At 37.9% G+C, this 22733-nt stretch overlaps 3 protein-coding genes across 4 annotated transcripts; 1 reads left to right on the plus strand and 2 right to left on the minus strand.

The window, feature by feature from the left end:
• Positions 1-9: 9 nt before the first annotated feature.
• On the minus strand, positions 10-9011 carry LOC137124178 (ATP-dependent RNA helicase DHX15). The gene is made up of 14 exons (XM_067498902.1): positions 8828-9011; positions 6954-7290; positions 6634-6827; positions 6364-6523; positions 5321-5539; positions 5076-5243; positions 4195-4281; positions 3907-4056; positions 3496-3604; positions 3202-3393; positions 2021-2143; positions 1520-1710; positions 589-758; positions 10-493 (listed from the first exon to the last, which is right to left on the minus strand). The coding sequence occupies exons 1-14, from the start codon at positions 8890-8892 to the stop codon at positions 376-378; spliced, it is 2283 nt and encodes a 760-aa protein (XP_067355003.1). The 5' UTR covers positions 8893-9011; the 3' UTR covers positions 10-375.
• An 837-nt stretch (positions 9012-9848) lies between these two features.
• Positions 9849-13848, plus strand: LOC137124183 (extracellular superoxide dismutase [Cu-Zn]-like). Its single transcript, XM_067498917.1, has 2 exons — positions 9849-10005; positions 12184-13848. The coding sequence occupies exons 1-2, from the start codon at positions 9992-9994 to the stop codon at positions 12818-12820; spliced, it is 651 nt and encodes a 216-aa protein (XP_067355018.1). The 5' UTR covers positions 9849-9991; the 3' UTR covers positions 12821-13848.
• Positions 13467-20113, minus strand: LOC137124182 (coiled-coil domain-containing protein 149-like). Of its 2 annotated transcripts, XM_067498915.1 has the most exons (13): positions 19718-20113; positions 18659-18820; positions 18510-18548; positions 18228-18335; positions 17906-18022; positions 16702-16874; positions 16418-16490; positions 16160-16244; positions 15889-16036; positions 15704-15780; positions 15560-15595; positions 15314-15379; positions 13467-15216 (listed from the first exon to the last, which is right to left on the minus strand). In XM_067498915.1, the coding sequence occupies exons 1-13, from the start codon at positions 19766-19768 to the stop codon at positions 14708-14710; spliced, it is 1644 nt and encodes a 547-aa protein (XP_067355016.1). In that variant the 5' UTR covers positions 19769-20113; the 3' UTR covers positions 13467-14707. The 2 variants fall into 2 exon arrangements, with proteins under 2 accessions (XP_067355016.1, XP_067355017.1); XM_067498916.1 differs by lacking the exon at positions 15560-15595 and having other exon boundaries at positions 19718-20102.
• Between the last annotated feature and the right edge of the window lie 2620 nt (positions 20114-22733).

Consider the following 22733-nt stretch of genomic DNA (forward strand, 5'->3'; position numbering starts at 1 on the left):
GAGACAATACCTTTGCAAAAACAGCCTTTACTAATTAATATGTACACAGAAATTAGGTCAAAGCTCCTTTATTAAAGAAACAAAGCAAGCACAAATTTCTGACTCAGCAATCTTCTAAAGGAAGGTCAATCACATCTACATGTCGTGTTTCTGATATTCCTTTTGGAAAATCTTGATAGTCAGGTCTAATATTTGCAGCTGATATTTCATTTGACATAACATTTAGTTACAGAATTAACATTAATGGGGAAAAGAAAAAGCAAACAAAATATAAAAATCAAAAATGTCAAAACATCAAACATTAAGATACAATGATACAGATTGATCTAAAACTATAGTATGCGGCTGTTTTCCAGGACATTTCACAACTATTGTTCAGTACTGAGAATACTCCTTGCTCTCTAGTTTGGCAATGATTCGCTCCAGCTGTCTTTTAGCTTCACATTGTGGAAAGTTACTCATTTCATAGTACTGGGGTGCAATCTTCACCAGCCTGTAAGCGAGAGGACAATGTCAAGTATTCAGTTAGAGATGACCAAATGTTTTTGATGTTGATCAGAACTAGATTTAAACTATCTCCACACATACCACTCTGGCTTGATGTCTGTGCAAGTGCGGATATAGTTCTTGGTGGTTAGGACAAACTCGTTGTAGAGAACCCACTCGGGCTTATGGTCCAAGACTGTAGAAGGGTGCAACTGTACCACCTGGTTGTCTTTGACTGTGAGGTAATGACCTGTGCGCTCCAAATGAGCCACCTGTCAAATGGGACCAACAGACATAAGCAATTTATTTGTACAGCCTGTTCAAACTGGATTATGGTGGCATTTGTCAACAGGATTCATGTAAGGTATTAACCTAGACATGTTCTTGACTCTACAGTATGAGGGTCAGGTGAGCCCATGCATGGCAGCAGTCATTGTTTTGTGTATGAATGAGTGCAACATTTGCTATCAGAGGCTTGTACTATATTTCCACCATCAAACTTGTAGGTAGCTGAAGAAGCCAATACTTTAACAAGTTCTCTACTCCTCAGTTCTTTATTAGACACTAACCTTTGCAGCACTGTGCTAAAAACTAAGATGGGTAGTATCACACAGATTCTAACGATATTAAAACAAATAGAACAAGACCTATTGCCTAAAATGTCAATGGAAACATCCGCAATCAGTTGACTAGGACTATATCCCCTCATTCTATTTCCCCTGTTAACTACTTATTTGCTGCTGAAAATGCCAAACAGCAGCTCAGATAAACTGTAACATTAAATCATAGATTTAAAATTGATGAAAGGACAAATTAAACATGTTGTTAGTGTTTGCATTTATAAACATAATTTGTTGTTTATATCCCAATTTAGATCACAGTATGTTACATTACAATGTCTTCATTGCTACTTTTATTTCAGTTTTATATTGAGTGTTTCTCAAATCTTTATTAATGCTTAACAGGAAGACTAACAATAAAGTGTTAACAGCTTTGTTAATACGTGAGCTAGTGCCTTCGTGTGAGTATTCACCTGCATGAAGTAGCCAGTGCAGAGCGCCCGGCGGATGTTAATGTAATAATCCCTGCTGGTGAACTCTGTGCTCCGACGGGGAAGATTGAAACGGTCCATGATCCTAGACAGCTGCTGCCGCACGTTGTCCGCAGACATCAGTGAACGGTAGTTGACAAAGTTGTCATAGCACCACTGGTTAGATTCGTGGTCTGAAAAAACAAAGTTCTTCAGTTATGTGTCACTTTCAATCCTGTGTATGATACTATTTTAACAACAAATTCAAATTTGCACTCCTCGATTTTTTTTTAATATTTGTGTAAAAGAAAGTTACTAATATGAATGCATATGTTGCTTAATGTCTGTTGAATGTGATACGCAACCATTTGCTTATTTCAGCTTGTTCTGTTGTGCAGAAAACGGCCAAAACGTGAATTTAAACAGCTTGAACATCTTTAGCACATCAATGTGATAAAACAAAGAAAAAAGGGAATATGGTGCTGAACTTAAAATGGTGCTCACTTTGTTTGAAGGCATGGTAGACATTGAGCAGAGTCAAGTGGTCTCCGTCGATATGAGCAAACCTCATCTTGGACTCGTCTGCTGCCTTCTTAGCCTCCGTGGGCCGGACAAAACACTGTGGAACTAAACAAGGTTGGTATGGGCCCCAACAAAGCCGCCCATAGGGATGAGTCAAACATTCACAGAAAAATGGAGCAAATCCTATGATGCTAGGGCACTCGACACTGCTCTGGGACAGGGCAGGACCACAAGCTCTATCAAAGGGGGCTGCAGTCTTTTCTCATGGTCATTCCCAACTGTACTGCCTATTAGTTCGTAGAGAGGGGGTCATTTAACCACATCTGTAAAACAAGAGTTTTCACACAACTATAAAGCGTTAGGCTCACCAGCAACGTTTTACTTTACAAGATTCAGAACTTAATCTTTTGGTATAAAGAAATAATTGTTAGGCCTTTAAGACAGACGGAAACTAAACTACTCCCATCTTATACACATTAACTATACATGACAATAAACAGTTATAGGTAATGATTCATAATTTAAATGAAAGGAAAGTTTTACTTATTTTAAATGTCACAAATATGAAAAACATTTAAGTGGTGCCTGCCCTATCCACATGCTTTGAAGAACAAATAGTCAGGAATAACAAAAGGTCAGGAATTATATAGACATACTGTACATATTATGGCCACAAATTGAGACCTCAAATTCAAACAATTTAGACAATTTAAAGAAATTGACTGTCAATTCACAGAGCTTTAATGAGTAAGTGAAATTGTCCAAGTTAAATGTGTCCCAACCCAAACTAAATTTGGGCATTAAAAAAAGCGTTTTGATTAGATATTAAACTGAACCTTAAAAGACTAAAAGCTTTATTCCCAAAGCATTTTCAGAGGATACATGAAGAAAGACAGATAGCCAAACCTTTTGGGGCATAAAAGACAGCACGCTGAATGTTTTTGCAACTTATTAAGTCTAATAATACATGATAATCTAGAATTAAATATTTAATTGGAAGGGTTATAGTCTTGTTTGTATTGAATTCATTTTCCCAAAATACTGCAAAAAAGCTACTTTTTAGTTGGGGCACTTTTCCCCCAGTAACACCAATGAATCTCAGTGTTTTTAAACCAGAAGCCTACAGAAGGCAAGGAAGATGACAGCCCAGTCCTGGGCATTACCTGACAGCATGGCAGTAATGGAAAGGATCTCATTAGAGCAGTTAAATTCGCAGCTGGCAATGACCATCTTAGCTAGCTGGGGATCCAGGGGAAATTCTGCCATCATGGAGCCTAGCTCTGTTAAATCACCATCATCATTTAGAGCTGCGAGGTAATTCAGCAGTTCAAGAGCCCTCATCAGTGTTTCAGGAGCTTTGGGGACAAGATGGAGGAGACAAACAGAAAGGTTAGAGGATCATTCCCAAAAAGGAGACCATTGGATGTTTTAATATTCTTAAATGCAAACTGACTCACCTGGTGGATCCATAAAGTCAAAGTGCACTAAGTCATCAATACCAAGCTTTTTCAGCTGCAGCACAACAGATCCCAAGTTGGATCGAAGAATTTCAGGGTATGTGTTATCCTGAGAAGGGATAATTAACATGTGAAATGTGTATCTGATGTGTATTAATAAATAATAATAATAATAATAATAATAATAAGAAGAAGAAGAAGAAGAAGGAGAAGAAGAAGAAGAAGAAGAAGAAGAAGAAGAAGAAGAAGAAGAAGAAGAAGAAGAAGAAGAAGAAGAAGAAGAAGAAGAAGAAGAAGAAGAAGAACTGCAAGGAGCTAATAAAAAATTAAATAAAGTATGTTTTTGAGTGTATTGTTTTTGTTTGTTTTTGTTACTTTAATCAAAAACTACATGTAACTTTGGCCACTTGCCTGCATCTCGGTTTTGTAGGCCTTCTCTGTGTAGAGCCGGAAACATTTTCCCGGACGTGTTCTGCCAGCTCGTCCTGCCCTCTGCTGGGCAGAAGCTTTACTGATTGCTGTGACAAGCAAGGACTCAACTCTGATACGAGGATTGTACACCTATGCACAATATTTAAATGCATGTTTATTTTTTTGAATACAAAACCATTTGTAAAGACAGATTTAGTGTAGAGTAGGACACAAGAAACACACAGAATAAAATGAAAACTCAAGTGAGGTGACACAATCTTTGCTCACTTTTTGTTTGGCGAATCCAGGATCGATAACAAACACCACCCCATCAATTGTCAGAGAAGTCTCAGCAATGTTTGTTGACACCACAACCTAAGATGAAGCAACAACATTTTAGACATCAACCACGAATACATGCATGCAAGTAACCTGGTTACGGTAAATCCATATATGCAGCAGAAGAGTAACCTCATTTTTATTATTGTGGATGCTGCCACTGCTAGACAATACACAGATTACTGATCATTTTGAAATTTTCAAAAATTTTGAAATATAAACAAAATGAGATAAAAAAGTAAATAAAAGGATTGCACAGCATTTTCAAAGTAAAAATATTAAAACAAAATGAAATGTCAACTACTTTAATATCACATGCCTGCCATGTACAGACCAAAGTATCATTAGTAGAATGAATTCAAACACTGAAATTAACCAATGTTACTAAACTTTCCTATGTGTTGAAAAAAAAAAGTAAGTAGTCAGTCCCTAAGTAGTCAGTTAAATTTAAGGTTTAACAAAAAATCTAAGTAGTTTACTTGGACAAATAATGAGGATATTGGCCAATTTACAGCTTATTCATTCTCTGCTGTACCTGATAACTGGTTAACTTCAATGTGCTATTCCTGTTCTGGGCAAACACTGAACACAGACACACAGGATGTAGAGGCACATGAGAGAACTTTCTCTGCCAAGATGCTTGTAGCGTTTTTGACACTAGTGTTACTAAAATGGATCTCAGGAGGCAATCTAGAGACAAAGTTACTAAAGTGGAAACACTGCTCTGCTAATGGCCTTTTGAAGTGGTATAAATGCACAGATTGACAAATCCCAGACTGAAATTTGTGATTAATCACTAGATGAAATCCACTTTGTCCATCTACACGTACCTTTCTCCCTATTGCACCGTTGGGTTTCCTTGGAGGAGGAGGCTCAAAGATCCTTTGCTGCTGCTGTGGGGGCAATGTGGAATACAGTGGAATGATTTTGATGTCTCCAACTTCAGGTCCAAGGTCATCTACCTCACGCTTGATCCGTTTGCAGGCCTCATCAATTTCCTGAAAGATACGCTAAATTAATGTTGTTGCTCAAGCAACATGATGATGACATGACGCTTAAACAACACAAGTCTTACCTCTTGACCAGTGAGGAAGAGAAGACAGTCACCTTCATCTTCTTCACACATGTGAATCTGAATGACAGTACGGATTGCTGCCTCAAGGTAGTCCCGCTCTGGTTCGGGGGTGTAGAAAATCTCCACAGGGTGTGTACGACCAGGTATGGTCAGCAGAGGACAGCTGTCAAAATAGACCTGAAACTTCCCGGCATCTAGAGTGGCACTCATGACGATCACCTGTGCATGAAGGAGAAATTGTTCTTTTTTCCCCCTCATTTTTTTTATTTGCAAGTATTTGAGTTCCTAAACTACAAAACCTCACTTACTTTCACACAAGATTTTTCCCTTTATTTACTTCAATAAACAATGAAAATAAATAAATAAAAAACTGTTGAAGCCTAAGTTTGGTAATTTATTACAGTCCGCATCAGTGTTTTGAAATGTCCCATATCGCTGGGTAGAAATATATTTTCACTGCAGATAAAAAAAAAGTGTCGACACCAATACCTCACAAATGAAATTTAAAAAAAAAACAAACAAACTACCATTCTTCTCCAGAGAATGGTAGTTTTTGATTTTTAATTACATCCATACATTGAATGAAAAATAACTGTAATAAAAGTAATTGAAACCAAGGACTACCTGAAACAGAGATTAAAAATCTAAATTTCCATTATTTTGTCGGCCTAGTTTGGGCCAGCACATACCGAAACACCAATATGGTCATCAGTAACTGTGCTTGCAGATTCTTTTTAAGCCAACATGCACAAAAACTATTTTACTCAAAAAATGTGCCATTGTTTTATTAAATGTAAACGACTGATCAATTTATAATTCAATTAGGTATCCTAAATTTTGTGAATTTGCTTTTTAATTATAAAACTGCACTCAGTTATCAGAGTACTTTAAGTAATTACACTAGTTTATGGGGCAACCTTTGTTTGTTTTGGAATTTTTACACTAATCTGAAGACTAAATGGCATTTAGCAAACAGTTGGCTGTAGCCAGGCAATAATACAACAATGAAAAGGCCTTTCAATTTAAAAGAAAAGGAAAAATACCTTTAGATCCGGTCTTTGACGTACCACCTCCTTGAGTACTCCCATCAGGATGTCTGTTGCCAGAGTTCGCTCGTGGGCTTCGTCCAGAATGATCACACCATATCGCTCCAGCAACGGGTCATTCATAGCCTCTCTTAGTAACATACCATCTGTCATGTACCTTAAGAACAATGGTCATTTATTAGATGAAGATGTTCTGGAGTGAAATAAATGAGACAGATTGATCTGTGTCTATAAAACATTACAAAATCTCAGACCTCAGTCACTTACTTGAGAATAGTTTTGGCAGAGCTACAGTCCTCAAATCGGATGGAGTAACCGACTTCCTGCCCAAGCATGACATCCATTTCATCTGCCACCCTTTGAGCCACACTCATGGCTGCCACTCTTCTGGGCTGAGTACAAGCCACAGCTCGCTTAGGACCAGGCAAGCCTCTGACCATGTCTACACACCATTGTGGGATCTGGAGATGGAAGCAATGGATAATCAGAAACCAGAAAATAATGAAAGTAGAGAGAATCAACAAGCATTACATAAGCTAAATATATATCCCACCCATAAGAGATGAGCTACTTATAGCATTTCAGACCTGTGTTGTCTTCCCAGAGCCAGTCTCTCCGACAAGCACAAAGCTCTGATGACGTGTTATGATATCTGTGAAGTTTTCCTTGTACTCCCACACTGGAAGCTGTAACCTCTTCTTCAGGATCTCATAGTAGCGTGGTGTGTGCGGTAGGTTGGTGAATGGATTAATCTGCTGGTGCACAGCCATCTGCTTGAGGGTTGGTAAGGGTGCTGTAGCTGCCATGCTATTGGACGGCAAGGTTGCAGGCTTTGAGTCTCTGTCACGGTCTCTGTCCCTGTCCCGGTCTCTGTCCCTGTCCCTAGAGCGGTCCTCTCTGTCTCTGTCACGGTCCCGATCTCTCCTGTCAACATCAAGATAGTAGATTTAACATTTCCATTACACATTAAGAAAAAAAAAGGACAACAACTAAAACACAATAGACAGTTTCTTCATCTCCTTTCTTTACTAACATCACACTTTTAATAAAGTATTAATAGATCTTGGGCCACACTGACTGGATTTTGGCTGATTATCAGCATTTACCTTGACAACAAAAAAACATGACGACATTGGTCAACATCTGCCAACCTGCTGTGGACTTAATATATCAGGCATTTTGAGAAATTTTACAAGGAGTGAGAATGTTGATTTGGCAAAAGTTTTTTTTCACTGCGGACACCCTTCCTGACGCAACCCTCCCGAGTTTCTACGGGGCTTGGGACAGGCACTGCATGACTGTGGATGAGACACTTCAACAAACTAAATCCCTAAAAATGTATTCAAAGGTTCAGATTCCCCACCGCTTGCATTCACAGTATGTAGACATAGATTTTTTTAATTACTCAAACCACCTCAAGATGTATAGCTACCTGTCTTTTATATATTTTTTTTAAGATTGACTTAATAAAAGGCTGGACCTATCCTTTGAAGTCCCAATCACCTGAAAAATACAGATTGCTTACATTTTACTTCACTGTGCCATCCACTGTTTTATGGACAGAATTAGTTTTAAAGAATCTGACTCAGATTTCTGAGTGCGACTTTCAAAACATGCACCTACGACCATGATGTGTGACATCACAAATATTGTGGAGGCAAAAGCCTAGTCTAAAATGCCACCTAAAAAAGTAAGTTATGCCCATTTACAACAACTAGCAAACAAGTACGACTTTAAGCTAACACGGGAAACACGTGAAACGTCATGAAGTTAATGAATGACTGGGGAGCATTCACCAAAAAAATAAATAAAAATTATGTGACACATAACTCGTTGACAAAAGCAATTATTATTAGCATTCTGACAAGATGTTCTATTTGACCGAATTCATTCCAGCTAAACGGGCAATTATGTGTTATCCCATCGTTAAACGGACTAAAATATTTTACTGTTACTTTTACTGTTTACTGTTGGCTGACGTTAGTGTGCGGGAAAAATCGGTCTTCGGGGTTTGCGATAGCTAGCATACTTGCGTTCCTCAATGTCAGTAGTTTAAATTGTAGACACATTGACAACAATAATACAAATCGCAATGCATAACTCTGAAGCTAACGTTAGCTAAGCCTGTTAGCAACTGGCTAAGTTGCGGTCAACACACGTGCATCAGCCGTCACGGTAACGTTGATACTTTGCTTGTTAGCTAGCTAGCCCCTTACACAGTAATTAACACTACGTAACCAACCAGATGTAATAAACACAAAAATATTATATCAAGAAAATGTTCAGATGCTGTTAACAAGCGCAGAGATAACATATCAACAATGAACGCCATAGCATCAATGTCGCGGTCATTATTCATCAATAGTGTTCGTTAGCAAAGTTAACTAGCATCTGCTAACTGTTAGCTGGTACCTAGTTGGTTAACTACATGCAGACATGTTAACTGTTGAGCTTCACCTACCCATCAGACCTCTTCTTACTGGAGGAGTAGTCATCGCCCAAATCCAGACGATGTCTTTTGGACATGTTTAATGAACTAAAATTAAAAAAAGAGCTTATCCTTAATAAATTAGCACGGACACAATTCCGATTCTACCGGGCAATCAGTTACTAACTCGGTTTCCTGATTCCTGTGCTGACCGATTTCTTCGTTTCCCACATGTCTTTACAGAGCTCATCTCCGCCGTCTGCTGGCGTGGAGAGGCGAGCCGCCAATTACAACGCACGGGTACACACTGATAACTCTCACACTATGTAGATGTGTAAGAGTTGTTAATATCGAAATTAATAATTAGCTACATTCCTGCCGCGACCAAATCTGAGGCAGAGCTTCACTATCTTGTAGCCTTGCCATGAACCGTTTGAGCATGTTTTTTTTTTGTTGTTGTTTTCTTTGTTTTTAATTTGCTAATTTGTTAAGGTTGTTTTGGAAAATATCTGGGCAGCTCACAGTTAGAGCAACCGACCAAACTACTCGCAAAAGCCTAACGCTTCTACAGTTCTGAGGGACGTTTACTTGTTTCCGAATTAGGCTTTTCAGAGAAAGGGAACAGCCGAAAGGAAAAGAAGAAGTGCTGTTGTATATGAGCTCAAGATCAACACTGCACCTTCGCTACACTAAGATTAAAAAATATATATGCAATTACCTATAACATTATAGCACGGGATATATTACTTACTACTTATTAAAACGTATATAATCTTCTAACAAAATGTTGCTTTTCAAAAATAACTATATTTGTACTTTTGTATAGTTATTTAAGATGCACTGTGGCACAATACTTGGCACTAAAATCCAAATAAGCCTACTTCACGACTTACTGGTCTGCAACCTATTCAGTTTTCTGTTTCAATTAAAATTGTCAGTTTTCAGTTGTTTTAGGGGTTGAATAGCTTTCTACACCAAGTCCAGGCCTGATAACAGCGCATTGTCAAGCTTTAAGCCTGATAAATTAAAAACACAGGTATTTGTTTTTTAATTGGATCTTCTGTCCCGGGAGGACGTCAGCTCCACCCTCTTCAAGCTACGCCTCCTGACAAGCTTATACAAGGCTGGTGAAACAACACAACATTTTGTTCAAGGAAAAAACAGCGAAGTCTTTTTGCGGCGTTTGGGTTTACGATTATGCGTCCACACGAGTAAGTGAATTCTGCGTTTGGCCTGTGACGATTAACTGTTTTCGCAGCGTAAAACACTGCGACATCGTGTTTATTTTTCGATAGCGACCCTAATGCTTCATTTAGCTTTCAGGGCTAAATAACAGTATTTTCTTGTCAGCACAAACAGATAAAGAGTTTGATATGCATTAAGAAAAAAGATTAACTTTTGTGCCACGGCATAATAGGCACTTGTGTTCTCAGCATAATATTTGTCCAAATATATGCACAGGACAATACAGGGGTAAAAAAGTGTCCATGTAGCCTACTCTATTCGGGTATTTTACAATAATAATTAGAATTGTTCAGTTTTAGAGTGTTGTTTTTTCTAGTATAGAACAACTATTACTTATATTGCTATTAATGCTGCTATAGGTTGTGAAAATGTGTTGAATATTGAAAATATATCAAATGTACATATGATCTTTAGAAAAAAACAACATAAAACAAACACTACACATGTAGATTTATCACAATCTGTCAGTCAATATTAAATAATAAAATCAAGCTTACATGACAATAAAAGATGTAAATATACAACATTAAACCCTGACACTGTAACCCTCCTGTAACGACAAGATGAGACTTTATTGATCCCACTATGGGGAAATTCCAGTGTTCCAGCAGCAAAAAGACAAGCACCAGTGTGTCTCACTGTATTGATGTGTTGTGCAGTCTGATAGCTGTGGGGAGGGACGACCTGTGATAGTGCTCCCTTATACACTGGGGGTGCTGAAGGAGCAGCTTAGAGCCTCCACATGGTGGTGCAGGGGGTGGGAGGTGGTATCCATGATGGATGGAGGAGGAGATGAATCTGGCCCTTCCTGTACAGGGCATCAGTGTTGTTGGACCAGTTCAGTTTATTGTTGAGGTGCACAGACAGGTATTCAAAAGTGTCCCCACACTCTATGTCTGAGCCCTGAATTCGTACCAGTGTGACTACTGGCGGTTTCTGCCAGAAGTCAATCACCAACTCCTTTGTCTTGCTGGTGTTCAGGAGCAGGTGGTTTTTATACACCAGTCAACAAAATCAGTGATGACTTCCCTGTATTCCTCCTCATTTCCCTCAGACACACAGCTAACGATGGCAGTGTCGTGTGAGAACTTCCGCAGGTGACAGTGGGCAAGTTGTACTTGAAGTCCAATGTGTAGAGGGTGAACAGAAAAGGGGAAAGCACCGTCCTCTTGGGGCCCCTCGTGGTACAGACACCACATCCAACACAGTCTCATGTACTGTGGTCTGTCGGTGAGGTAGTTGATGGTCCATGTAGCCAGATTATTACATTTACATTTTGTAATTTAGCAGACACTTTTATCCAAAGCGACTTACAAGTGAGGTACAAGGTAAGCAAAAATCTAAGTCAAGGAGAAAACATCAGAGCAAAGTCCTATCAGAAAAGTGTTTACATTTGATGAGATGCAAGTGCAAGAAAGAACAGAAAGAAAGAAAGGTTAAAAAAAAAATAGATTTAAGTGCAACGGGCCTTTGGCCTAATTGCGCCTGGTCTTTCTTAACTCCCTTCTCACCTGGTCCACACTGAGGCAGAGATGGGTGGTGATCTCTTGTCGTGGTCTGAAGCGGTGGCCTGTTAGGAGCCCTCAGTGACAATAGTGAGAGGGAGAGTGGTCTACATGGAGTTAAGGCGTGAGAGACTGCAGCTGGCGAGACGACTGGCATGGAGAGGTGTCCCCAGAGATTCGGAGTAGGGCCTTTTGGGTGCTGTGTCAGCAGCTGAGACAGTGTGTTGTGCACATGCTCACACACAGTGGTGGTGTCACCGGAGTGAGGGAGGTAGCTTTAAATACTCCATACAAAGCTGTGACTGTAATTTTAGGTACTTGGTAGAAAATTCAAGGGTGCTGCATATGCAAAGACTTGTTTTTGCCCATACAGTACAGTCTGTATAGTCATCAGAGAAAGGCTCTGTAAATGTGAATATTAATAAATCACCCAGTTGTGTTTGAAATAGTTCAGAGGAGCCTCAACTCCCCTGGCAAAATTAATAGGTCCTTAAATAATATTGCTGCCATATAATGTTGAAAAATTAATCTACATAATGACAATCATTTCCTAAAAATACTGTGATAGAACCGATAGAAATGCTGTACATGCCAAAACATATGAATCTGATTAATTTTCTCAATTTTAATATCTTACAGGTCAATGAATATATTGCAAGCTGCTGCATTGGTTCTGCTGGCAGGCTGTCAACAATGTGTCTCAGCTGACCTCGGCATTTTGGTTCCACCAGAGGTCTCGCAGCACAATAGCACTCTGTATGCAGCATGTAAAATGAGACCCAGCACCTCACTACCTGAGGGCCTGCCCAAAGTGTATGGTCAAGTGCTGTTTAAACAGGATTATCCCCAGGGTAAACTCAAAGTCCTTCTCCGGTTCAATGGCTTCCCAAGGGAGGACAATCCAGAACCCAGAGCAGTGCACATCCATCAGTACGGAGACCTGAGCCGGGGATGTGATCTTACTGGTGGCCACTACAATCCCCATGGTGTTCATCATCCCAACCACCCAGGAGACTTCGGTAACTTTGAGCCCCAGGAAGGAAAAATCAATGCGATGATAGAATCTGAGGCACAACTGTTCGGGGGTCTGTCTGTGATCGGAAGGGCAGTAGTGATCCATGAAAAGATGGATGACTTAGGACAGGGTGGGGATGCTGGGAGTCTGTTACATGGGAATGCAGGCCGGAGGCTGGCATGCTGCATTATTGGGGTTTCATCCACCAGTCTCTGGAATACGTACTATAAGCGGTACAAGGGACAGCTGAGGAGAAATTAATCCAAGATAAGTGGCAAACCCTATAAATCATCTCACAGTGCTTTCATGCATTAATAATATGTATTGTACTTATCTCATGAACAATTAGTCAAATCCCTATCCTCCAAACATTCAGAAGGTTATCAAAAGTACGTGCTTAAAAGCTGCTGAAACCAACAAATCAACTAGTAATTAAGAATATAATAAAAAAATTCTCATATTTCATATTTCAGACCTAAGATTAAGTAGTTCGTGGTCCATTGTGTTTTCTAATATTGAAACATACTGACTTTGATAATCCCCTGACATTTCCTGTAGCACCACCAGCATTCAAAGTTTTTTTATGATAGACTGACAAAAAACATCTTAGCAGAAAAAACCAGCAGCTTCAGCTGTACTTTGTGTTTAAATAATTACTAAATGATTATAACAAGGAAAAAAGTAATAGTAAAAAGAAATATACACCTGCTCAACATCATCTAATCCACTAGCACAGAAAACATCATAAAGGGAAACATCTGCATTTTATACAATTCAGCTTCAAGGCAGTTTGTTAATGACATGATCTATTTCATTTGGAATTTCTAAAAAAATGATTTATTATTTTAGGGGGCATAAACAAATTCCTTTTGTACCACATTAAACATTACAGATGTTGTATGATGTGCTAAAACTGTTTTTTTTTTTTTTTAGCCCAAAAACTCAGTACATCAGTGCTGGTAAATATATAGGCTAATAAGCTTTGTAAACACATTTTGTACTTACATCACTTTGTTTAGTATTAACTGACAAAGTCTTGTGAATAAAAAACTGATGCAAGGAATATAGAAGAATTTTTTTTTTTGATAATCCAGCATGTTATATAACTTTGATATCTTATTTTAATGACAAAATGGATGTTGTTTGTAATAAAATGTAGGTTCAGAATCTGTTGGCAAAGAGGAATCGATGTTCCACAGTATGAATGAAGATAAAAGAAATTACACTTGTTGTAGACGTTTGTATCATATTTGAAAATAAAATAAACTTTCAGCTTATTAAAAACAGTATTTGCAGCAGTTGTATGTCTAATTATTAATATAGTGATCAACAATGGGACATGTTTTGTGGAAATCAAAGGAAAAGCAAAGACGGAGGTAGAGAGAGAGGAAGTTTTCATTAACTTAAACGTTGCACCGTATGCTTCGATTTGGCACTTCTTTGTTTATAATGAGCTGGTGAACTACACATGCTTGACATTTAAATTGGAATTGCAAACAACCTGAATAGTGTGAACAGGATTACAAGGGTTGTGGTTTTTTAGAATTAAGAAATGTCTCACCCAGTGGAGGGCTGTCTATGGCATCAATAAATAAGTGAATCAATGACGTAGGTTGACAACCAACCAAATGTGAGTAGAGAAGGATACATTTTGCCTGTAGTATCTGTATAGTGATTGAGGACAGAAGTTACCTGTTAAACACATTTTTTATAGCAGCAGCTGTAATTCATGAACCCCAGAGTTAGTAGTTCAATTCCTGTTTCCTACTGGCCAGGAGTCAAAAGTGTCTTCAGGTAAGACACTGAACCTTGAGTTGCCCATGATGTGTATTCTTTACTTGTAAGTGGTTTTAGATAGAGGCATCTGCTAAATTACAGATTTGTAATTATATGAAACAAAAACTGAATCACTGTCTGCAGACGGGTTTAGTGAAAATCCTCACCACGAGAGTACAAGCCATAATAGCAGCATGTAAAAACTACAACACGTCTTCTATTAAGTCTAAACAACTCAATATTATCATCCTGCAGATTTTTTATTTTAGAAATAAACTGAGTAGCAATATATTATTGTTTTCTATTTAATATCATAATTATATTTTTCCAGATATTCTGTAAATTGTGGGCAACAAATGGACTTCAGATTTCCTAATTAACGCAAATATCTGTCTCATTTAAAATCTCAGTGTGCTTCACCTCTGCCTGCTCTTCAGCAGGAGAGGTAGAACACTCAGTGGATGAAGCAATATGAAGGTCTTCCTCAGCTATGACACACCCAGTTTCAACTGTATCATCCAGTTTTCCTAATGTGGGATCTGAGTTCTCTGATGTTTGGTCTGACTGATAAGAGGTGTTCACATCTGTCACCATGGGAGGAGACTCACTGAGGCAAGCATCTTCTATGAAAGTATTCAAACCCATTGTAATCTGCATGTGTCCTATGTCATGGCACTGGGCACCATTTGGCGTTTGTGTCTGAGGACTCCTTGGTTCTTCGTCAGTTGACTGGTGTGAGGAGTTCTGCAAGGACAGCTTCATGCTGGGAGATGCTGCTGCTTCTTCCTGAAAATGTAACATTGCTAGTATTTCCCCCTTTTCATCTGGGACTTTTGTGGAACTCTGCTGTTCGAAAGGTGTATTTTCTGACCCCTCGTCACCTGCAAAAAAAAAAAAAAAAAAGGATTTAAAATGGCATTGAAAAAATATAGCCTCCATATAAATGATTAGGAATTAATAGTTAAAATGAATACCCACCACCCTGTCCTGGAGAATCTGGCGAATCAGCCTGCTGAGTGTTCACAATAATGGTATTTTTTCCTCCTAATATGACAAAACATTAGTCAAAATTATTCTTAAGTTATGCACACTTAGTAATCTGTACACCACTATTAGAAACGTTTGATCACACAGATGACAGGAAATGTAGTTTTAGAAAGGACAATCGATGAAAGACAAAATTCAGTTTAAAATCTATTTGATTTAGTTATTGGAGAAACATACTTCCACATATTCCAAGAGACACATTATAAGTCAGGCCTCAAGGTAGCAAGAAGCAAAAGGACAGAAGAAAAGAGAAGAAATGTAAATTATAGGAACCATATATAGAATTACAACTTCTATTAAAATGTCGAGACTTATTTTCACCTGGTAGGCTCCATAATCCAGACATCTCTAAAGTTTTTAGCTTCGTCTCCAGCTCTGCAACTCGGTTTCCAAGAATCCTAGTGAAAAAAAAGGGGACAAAGAAATTAAATCATGTAAATGATGACTTCTGAAGTTTATTATCTGCTCATATTCAGACCTAAAAAGGAACATATGATCTTCAGTACTTGTTGATTTGGCGTTGGTGTTGAATGACCATGTTCTTCTCGTGGATAGTTTCCAGCAGAGCTGTCGCAAGAGACTTAAGGTCTGAAATGGACTGAGAGGTCACTGGCAAACTGCAACCATTTTCTTCAGAGTGTAACAGTTCCTTCACTGCACAAACATCAGCAGATTAGGTGCTTATAGAAACAATGATTCCTGTTCTTTCATATGTGTAAATGTTCATATGGCATTTTCTGAAATCAAGTTTTTCGTTTATTATCTGGTCCTTCTGACCTTGTTTGGCAGAAAGCACCCCAGTCAGTGCACTACTGGTGGGTTTGCCACAGATTTTAGAGTTTTTCCTACACTCCAGGGCATTCTGCAATCAATGAAAATCGTTATTGAACATGTAAGGTCTCTGTTAGAGACACATTTTACAACGTGTGAAACGTTGTGACACTGTTTACATTAAATTACAAGTCATCATAAAAAAGAATTAATATATAAAAATATATTAGTGAACATAATAAATAAGAATGAAAATTTACCTACCTTGTACTTCACCAGATTTGTTTTTAGCAAGTTTACTTCCTCCTGAAGTTGTTTGAGCCGTTCATGCAAATACCTGGACAAAATATTTTAATAAAAAAAAAAACTAAGAAATTATGTAGAAATGATGCGTCCTCTTTAGTTCTTTCATAAATTAGAGGAAATGAGGACGACAAGTTATGACTCAAGTATACATTAATATCTAGACACATTTGTGGAGCTGTACGATGAAAAGATAAATTCTTTTATTTAAATATTCGAGTGGCACCAATAAAAAAGTGACAAACCTGTTTTCCATGCAGAGTGCATCTATGTCTAAAATCTGAATTTCATCACTCCCCGCGATGTGGTTTATTTCTACATTGAGACGGTGAGCCTTCTGCTGAAACACGTCTCGCTCTGCTCGAACATCCTGCAGCTCATCTGTGAGTGACTTCACACTGTGCTCCAACACCTCGTTCTGCACCAACACAAAGTAAAGTAACAGTGATGTTTGTTTTTCTTGATTTATGAAATACTAAATTTGTCTACATTTTTGACTATTTGTAGCAAACAGCATTTACACACATGCACATCATCGTTTCCATTTTCCACCAATCAAGGACACAACACCTATTTATGGCAGTACAAATGTCATATATAAATATAATTTGTAGTACCTGCTCAAGTAAAATACAGTGCACTTTATCAACAGGCTGAAACAGCTTTGTGTAAAAATAAATAATAGTTTTTGACATTAATAAATCTTGTTGAACAACATTTAATGGATACTAAATTTAAACAAAGTAACTTTTGTTAAAAGAAGTAAAAAAAAAATTGATACATAAGAGGGACATTTGAATAAGAAGAAAACAAAAAGACAATGTGTGCTGTCAGTCAAATATATGCAGAAGTAAATACGAACAGCAGCAGCTTTATGATGCAGTCTAAAATAAGAAAATTAGGGAGTGACAGTACAGGAGTATTGTGATTCATTTAGTTTTTAAAACTAAAAGTTCATCTGCACTACAGTAATCTTTACTCAAAAATGTTCCTATTATGTCCTATGATGTAAGTAATGTTCCAACAATGCAACTAATTATTCCACAGCCTGATAAGTGATTATTTATATACAATTAATTTTTAACTTACAGTGATTACAGTAATAGTAAATATTACTATAAGAAGAATTAAGAATTGATTGATAACACAATACTATCCAATATCCAACATCACTTATGCAGACTGAGTTTCACAGCATTAACTTACCATGAAAGTACATGAGTACAAGTTGTCTCCGTTTCTGAAACTGAAAACCAGAACTTAACTTATAGTTAAACTACCCTGAGTTTTCACCAAACCCACCTTCTGGAATATCCCCCTGCTCTTGCTGCAGTATATTAAAAGTTTTTGAATGTCGCAAAGTCATTGATCAACTTCCGGGTATTCCCTGAATATAACCTTAAGAGTCGAAATTATTAACAAAAGCAGGTTCTGAGCCCCAATTGTCACCTGTTCCCTCGCTCTTTCTAACTGTTTGACCAGATCCTCTCGTTCATGTGCAGGAAAGTGTCGAGCTCCAACTTCCTCGTCTCCCAGCCTCTGTTTAGTAATGGTCATTCTCAAAAGCTGCAGGAGCAAAAAGAAACCGCAATAATTTGTCAAGCTTGCCATCTCCTTCATAGTTTACACAGAATTATTAAAAGTGCTGTTTTGACAAACTGGCAAACAGTCTAGTTTTTTTTAAAATTCAGTTATAAAACATAAATATGACATTAGAAACTACTGCCATATTATTAAACTTTTGAGTATTGAACAGAGGACAATCTTGTACCTTGTTATCACCCTGAGCTTCCACCAGTCGTTGTTTTAGCTCCTTCACCTCCTCAGAAAGTTGATTACCTTTTTCTCTGGAGTCTCTCAGTAGCTGGGCTAAATTCACCTGAAAAAGCCATAAATGTGATGATACATTAAAAAAATAGCTTAATTTAGCTGTTAAATGAATATATTCTCTGGTAAGCTGCATAGCTGTAAAGAACCATTTTTGTAGCATTTGTATAAACTTTAAGTAGTTTAAGTCTCACAGTTTGTTTGTTAGCAGGTTAAAAACACTTACTTGATTCCTTTTCTCAGGAGGCAAAGAGGGATCTCCATCCTTTTGAGTAGAAAAGCAAAGGAAATTAAATAAAACATTAAAAAATGTAGTTGTAGACCTGGGACAAGAAAAAATTTAATTAACTAAGCAATTGGGGTCAGGGGTCTTACAATAAGCTCTCTGTACTTTTTCTTGAGTCCTTGGTGTTGCTCACGGAGCTGGTTGGCCATCAGTTTGTACTGATCCCTCTCTTGCTGACAGGTGTCCAGCTCCTTAGACAGGATCAGAAGAGCTTCTTTTTTGCTCTCCAGCTTTCGTTTGCAAATTACAAACTACAAATAGAAACAAGTGCTTGGTTAGAAAAAAAATTAAAGAAATGAAATGGCAAAAATAATAAAACAATAAATGTCTTTTCATCTACCAATCCCTCCAGGAATTTACAATCACAACAAGTATTAGACTTAGTATTAGATTAGATTCTGCATGGACTTACAGTTCAAAGATCGGGTTTATCATGTCTGGACAAATTACTTAAAAATGTAAAACCGGCTGTCTGATCTTAAAAAAAGACTGTGAACACTCAAGGTTTAATGATATGAATGTTTAATCATGGCCCTTGCAATTATGTTGTAAAAGACAGAGATTGGTTTTCCAATAACCCACATATTTAAATAAATTTACAATTATAATTGAGTTTGGGTTCTTGATTTGAGAAGCTGGAACCAGAGAATGCATTTTCTTTAATCATAATAAACACTGCAGCTTAATTGCCACATTAGTCTTTTGGCATAAAAAGTTCAATATAGTGGAGGTGATGTTTAAACAAAAATATAATCTAAATAATTAACTAAATTAGTCGGAAATGTACAGTATCTATCATCTAAAAAGAATATGGATAATCTGTAATACCCAGCTGCGGTGTGGAACATATTGTTTTAAATGGCAGTAACTTTATAAAGCATTCAGCTCTGGAGGTAGCTGCAACGGAAAAAAAGGAAAAATATTCTTTCCAGTTCACCTTCCGTCCGTACCCAGCATAACTAAAGCCTGTGATTTAAACCCGTTTAATCTGGACCTTATGGGCGCTAACAGGAGGCGTGTAAATCAACACAGCTTCTTTACTAATATAAAAAGTGGTGCACTGATTGTCCCATCATCAGCAGAGGTACCGAATGTGTTTTCCACGCTCTTTTTACTCCGTGTCCTCTCCGCGTCTCCTCCAGACTCACCTCGTTGATCAGCGCCTGCCAGTCGCTCTCGCTCCTCCTGTACGGATCCATCTCGCTCCGTGTAGCACAACAGAGGTGAATAATGACAAAAGGTATGTTTCAGAGGATCACGTCCATGTCGCTGGTGCTTTACTGACAGACGTGCTCCTTGATCCAAACGGATTAGGTGATCGGGAAACCCAAACTGCATCACTTCCGTCCGTCCCGACGTCAGAGAGACGCTGCGACGCATTTGTTGACCCTCGTAAAGCAGGGAAAAAAACCTGGACATAGCGAGGGTATGTAGTGAACATCTTATTCCTATGTTTTTACTGGTACATGGTCGAAATTCCTCATCTCTACATTTTTCGACAAACAACATAAAATTCAATCCAACTTTATTTATATAGCGCCAATTCACAACAAAGTCAACTCAACGCAGGGTCAGGGTGGGTAGGCCATCTGCCTTGACCGGTGGGAGTGAGTGGAAAGTGGAGAGAGAAAAGACAAGAGCAACAACAAGCTGCAGGCTGGAAAACTAGGGACACCTGCAGAAAGGGACAGAGAGGGAGACAGAGAGGGCGAAAGATAACTACAGGAGAGAGAAGATGCAAAGTTAATGTCATACAGTGGTAGCATATAAATGTATAGAGAGAAAAGGGAGGAGAGGAGCTCATTGCAGTTGGGGGGTCCCCCAACAGTCTGAACCTATAGCATCCTAACTAAGAGCTAGTTCAAGTAGACTGAGTAGCTTTAACTATAAGGTTTATCAAAAAGGAACGTTTTAAGCCTAGTCTTAAAACTAGAAAGGGTGTCTGCCCCTCAAATCTGGATTGGGAGCAGGTCTTAGGAAAGGGGCTTGATAGCTAAAGGCTCTGCCTCCCATTCTACCTTCGGAAACTCTGAGAACCACAAGTACGTCTGCATTCTGGGTTCAAAGTGGTCTAATCGGACGATATTGTACTATGAGGTCTTTTAAATATGATGGAGCTAGAGCATTAATAGCTGCTTATGTAAGAAGGAGGGTTTTAAAATCTATTTTAGATTTTATGGGAAGCCAATGGAGAGAAGCTAATGAAGGAGAAACATGGTCTCTCTTGCTAATTCCAGTCAGTGTTCTTGCTTCAGCATATTGAATTAATTGAAGGCTTTTTAGGGAGTTATTAAGAAACCCCAAAAGTATGGAATTACAGTTGTCCAACCTTGAAGTAACAAATGCAGAGACTAGCATCATTTTGAGACAGGATGTGCCTAAGTTTGTCAATGTTCTGTAGGTGGAGAAAGGCTGTTCTAGAGATTTGTTTTATGTGCGAGGTAAACTACAAATCCTGGTCAAAGATAACTCCAACTCCTTTTAGGCATGCTTGAAGTTTGACTGAGTTATTATCCTCTGGTTTCACAAATAAATATAGCTGGGTATCATCTGCATAGCAGTGGAAGTTTATGGAATGTTTCCTAATAATGTTGCCTAGAGGTGACACATACAGAGTGAAAAGTATTGGTTCTAACACGGTGCCCTGTGGGACTCAATAACTATCTTTTGTGCATACAGAAGATTCATCATTAACATGAAGAAATTTGAATCTGTTGCCAGATAAGATTTAAACCAATGCAGTGCGGTTCCTTGAATCCCAAATCCATTTTCTAGTCTTTGTATTAAAATGTGTCTATTAAAGGCAAAACATCTTTAAGTAATTTGGTTTCTTGTCTTTATTCGTAAAGGAAGTCATGCTGCTCAGAGTTAAAGGAATACTAAGCTTAACTGACCTGTGGCTCTTAGTCAGCCTGGCTACATTGCTGAATAGAAATCGGGGGGGTTGTCCTTACTGTCCTCTATTAGGGATGAATAATATAGTGTCCTGGCATTAAGGAGGCCTTTTTTATACTTTATTAAACCTGTTTTTCAGACTAAACAGAATTCTACATTTGTGGAAAGCCTCTTCCTTTCAACTTTCGTGATGCCTGCTTTAAGCTGCGCATTAGTGAATTGTACCTTGGAGGTCATCTCCTCTGATTCTCTGCTTTCTTTTTTAGAGGGGCAACAGTATCTAGTATCATACGCAGTGAGGCTGTAGAATCATCAAATAGAAAATCAATTTGTACAGGAGTAAAACAAAGGTGACTACTCACCATTGTATTGACAAATGGTGGTGAAAATTATAAGAAGTAATTTCCTTAAATTAGTTCAGATCATTTTCAGACAAACATCTACAGTGTTGGGACTCTTTTCTAACTGATGTATTGTCCATTATTGTAAATTCAAATGTTATTGGAAAATGGTCAGACTAGAGAGAATTATGAGGAAATACTGTTAAATTATCAATTTCAATGCTGTATGTAACGACAAGGTCTAGGATGCGACTAACAGTGAGAGGGTCAATTCACATTTTGTGAAAAACCAATTGAATCTAATAACGAATTAAATGCATTGCAGATATTTTCTAATACTGAGTCATGCCTTTACTGATTATTTTGGAAATTTTTGGTTACTGTTTTTGGTTACTGTTAACTTCACAATGCCTTATGATATTACACATGTTGGGTGTAATTCTCTGGAATGCATTTATTTCAGTGGGCCTTTATATAAAATATTAATCTTGAAGAAAATGATGAAATGAGTCACTGGAGCCAGAAGAGAGATCTGTAGTTCAACTGTAGTTGATTCTAAATCAACACAATAAAGGACATTTTCCATGTGCATAGGTTTAGGAAATTTTCTAGTTTAACTTTTTTTTAACTTTAAGTTTCAGATCCTAACTGATTTTCAAAGCAGCAAATAACTGCACAAACGAAGACGCTTCTGTCATGAAGATCAAATTTGCAGTATGATTAGGTGTTTGTGTAAGAAATGCCAAATATGTAACTAATTTATATTATGTCGTCTATTGTTTTATCCTCAAATAGTCATAAACAAATAATAAAACAGTTGGAGGGGTGAAAAAATACATGAGAAAATCAATGCACATATATCTTAATTAACTTATTTTTACATATTTTATTTTTTGTCTTCATATTATCCCAATAGCTCAGGTCACTA

This window comes from Channa argus, chromosome 3 (assembly GCF_033026475.1).
Source record: "Channa argus isolate prfri chromosome 3, Channa argus male v1.0, whole genome shotgun sequence".
In the NCBI taxonomy this organism is placed as follows: Eukaryota; Metazoa; Chordata; class Actinopteri; order Anabantiformes; family Channidae; genus Channa; species Channa argus.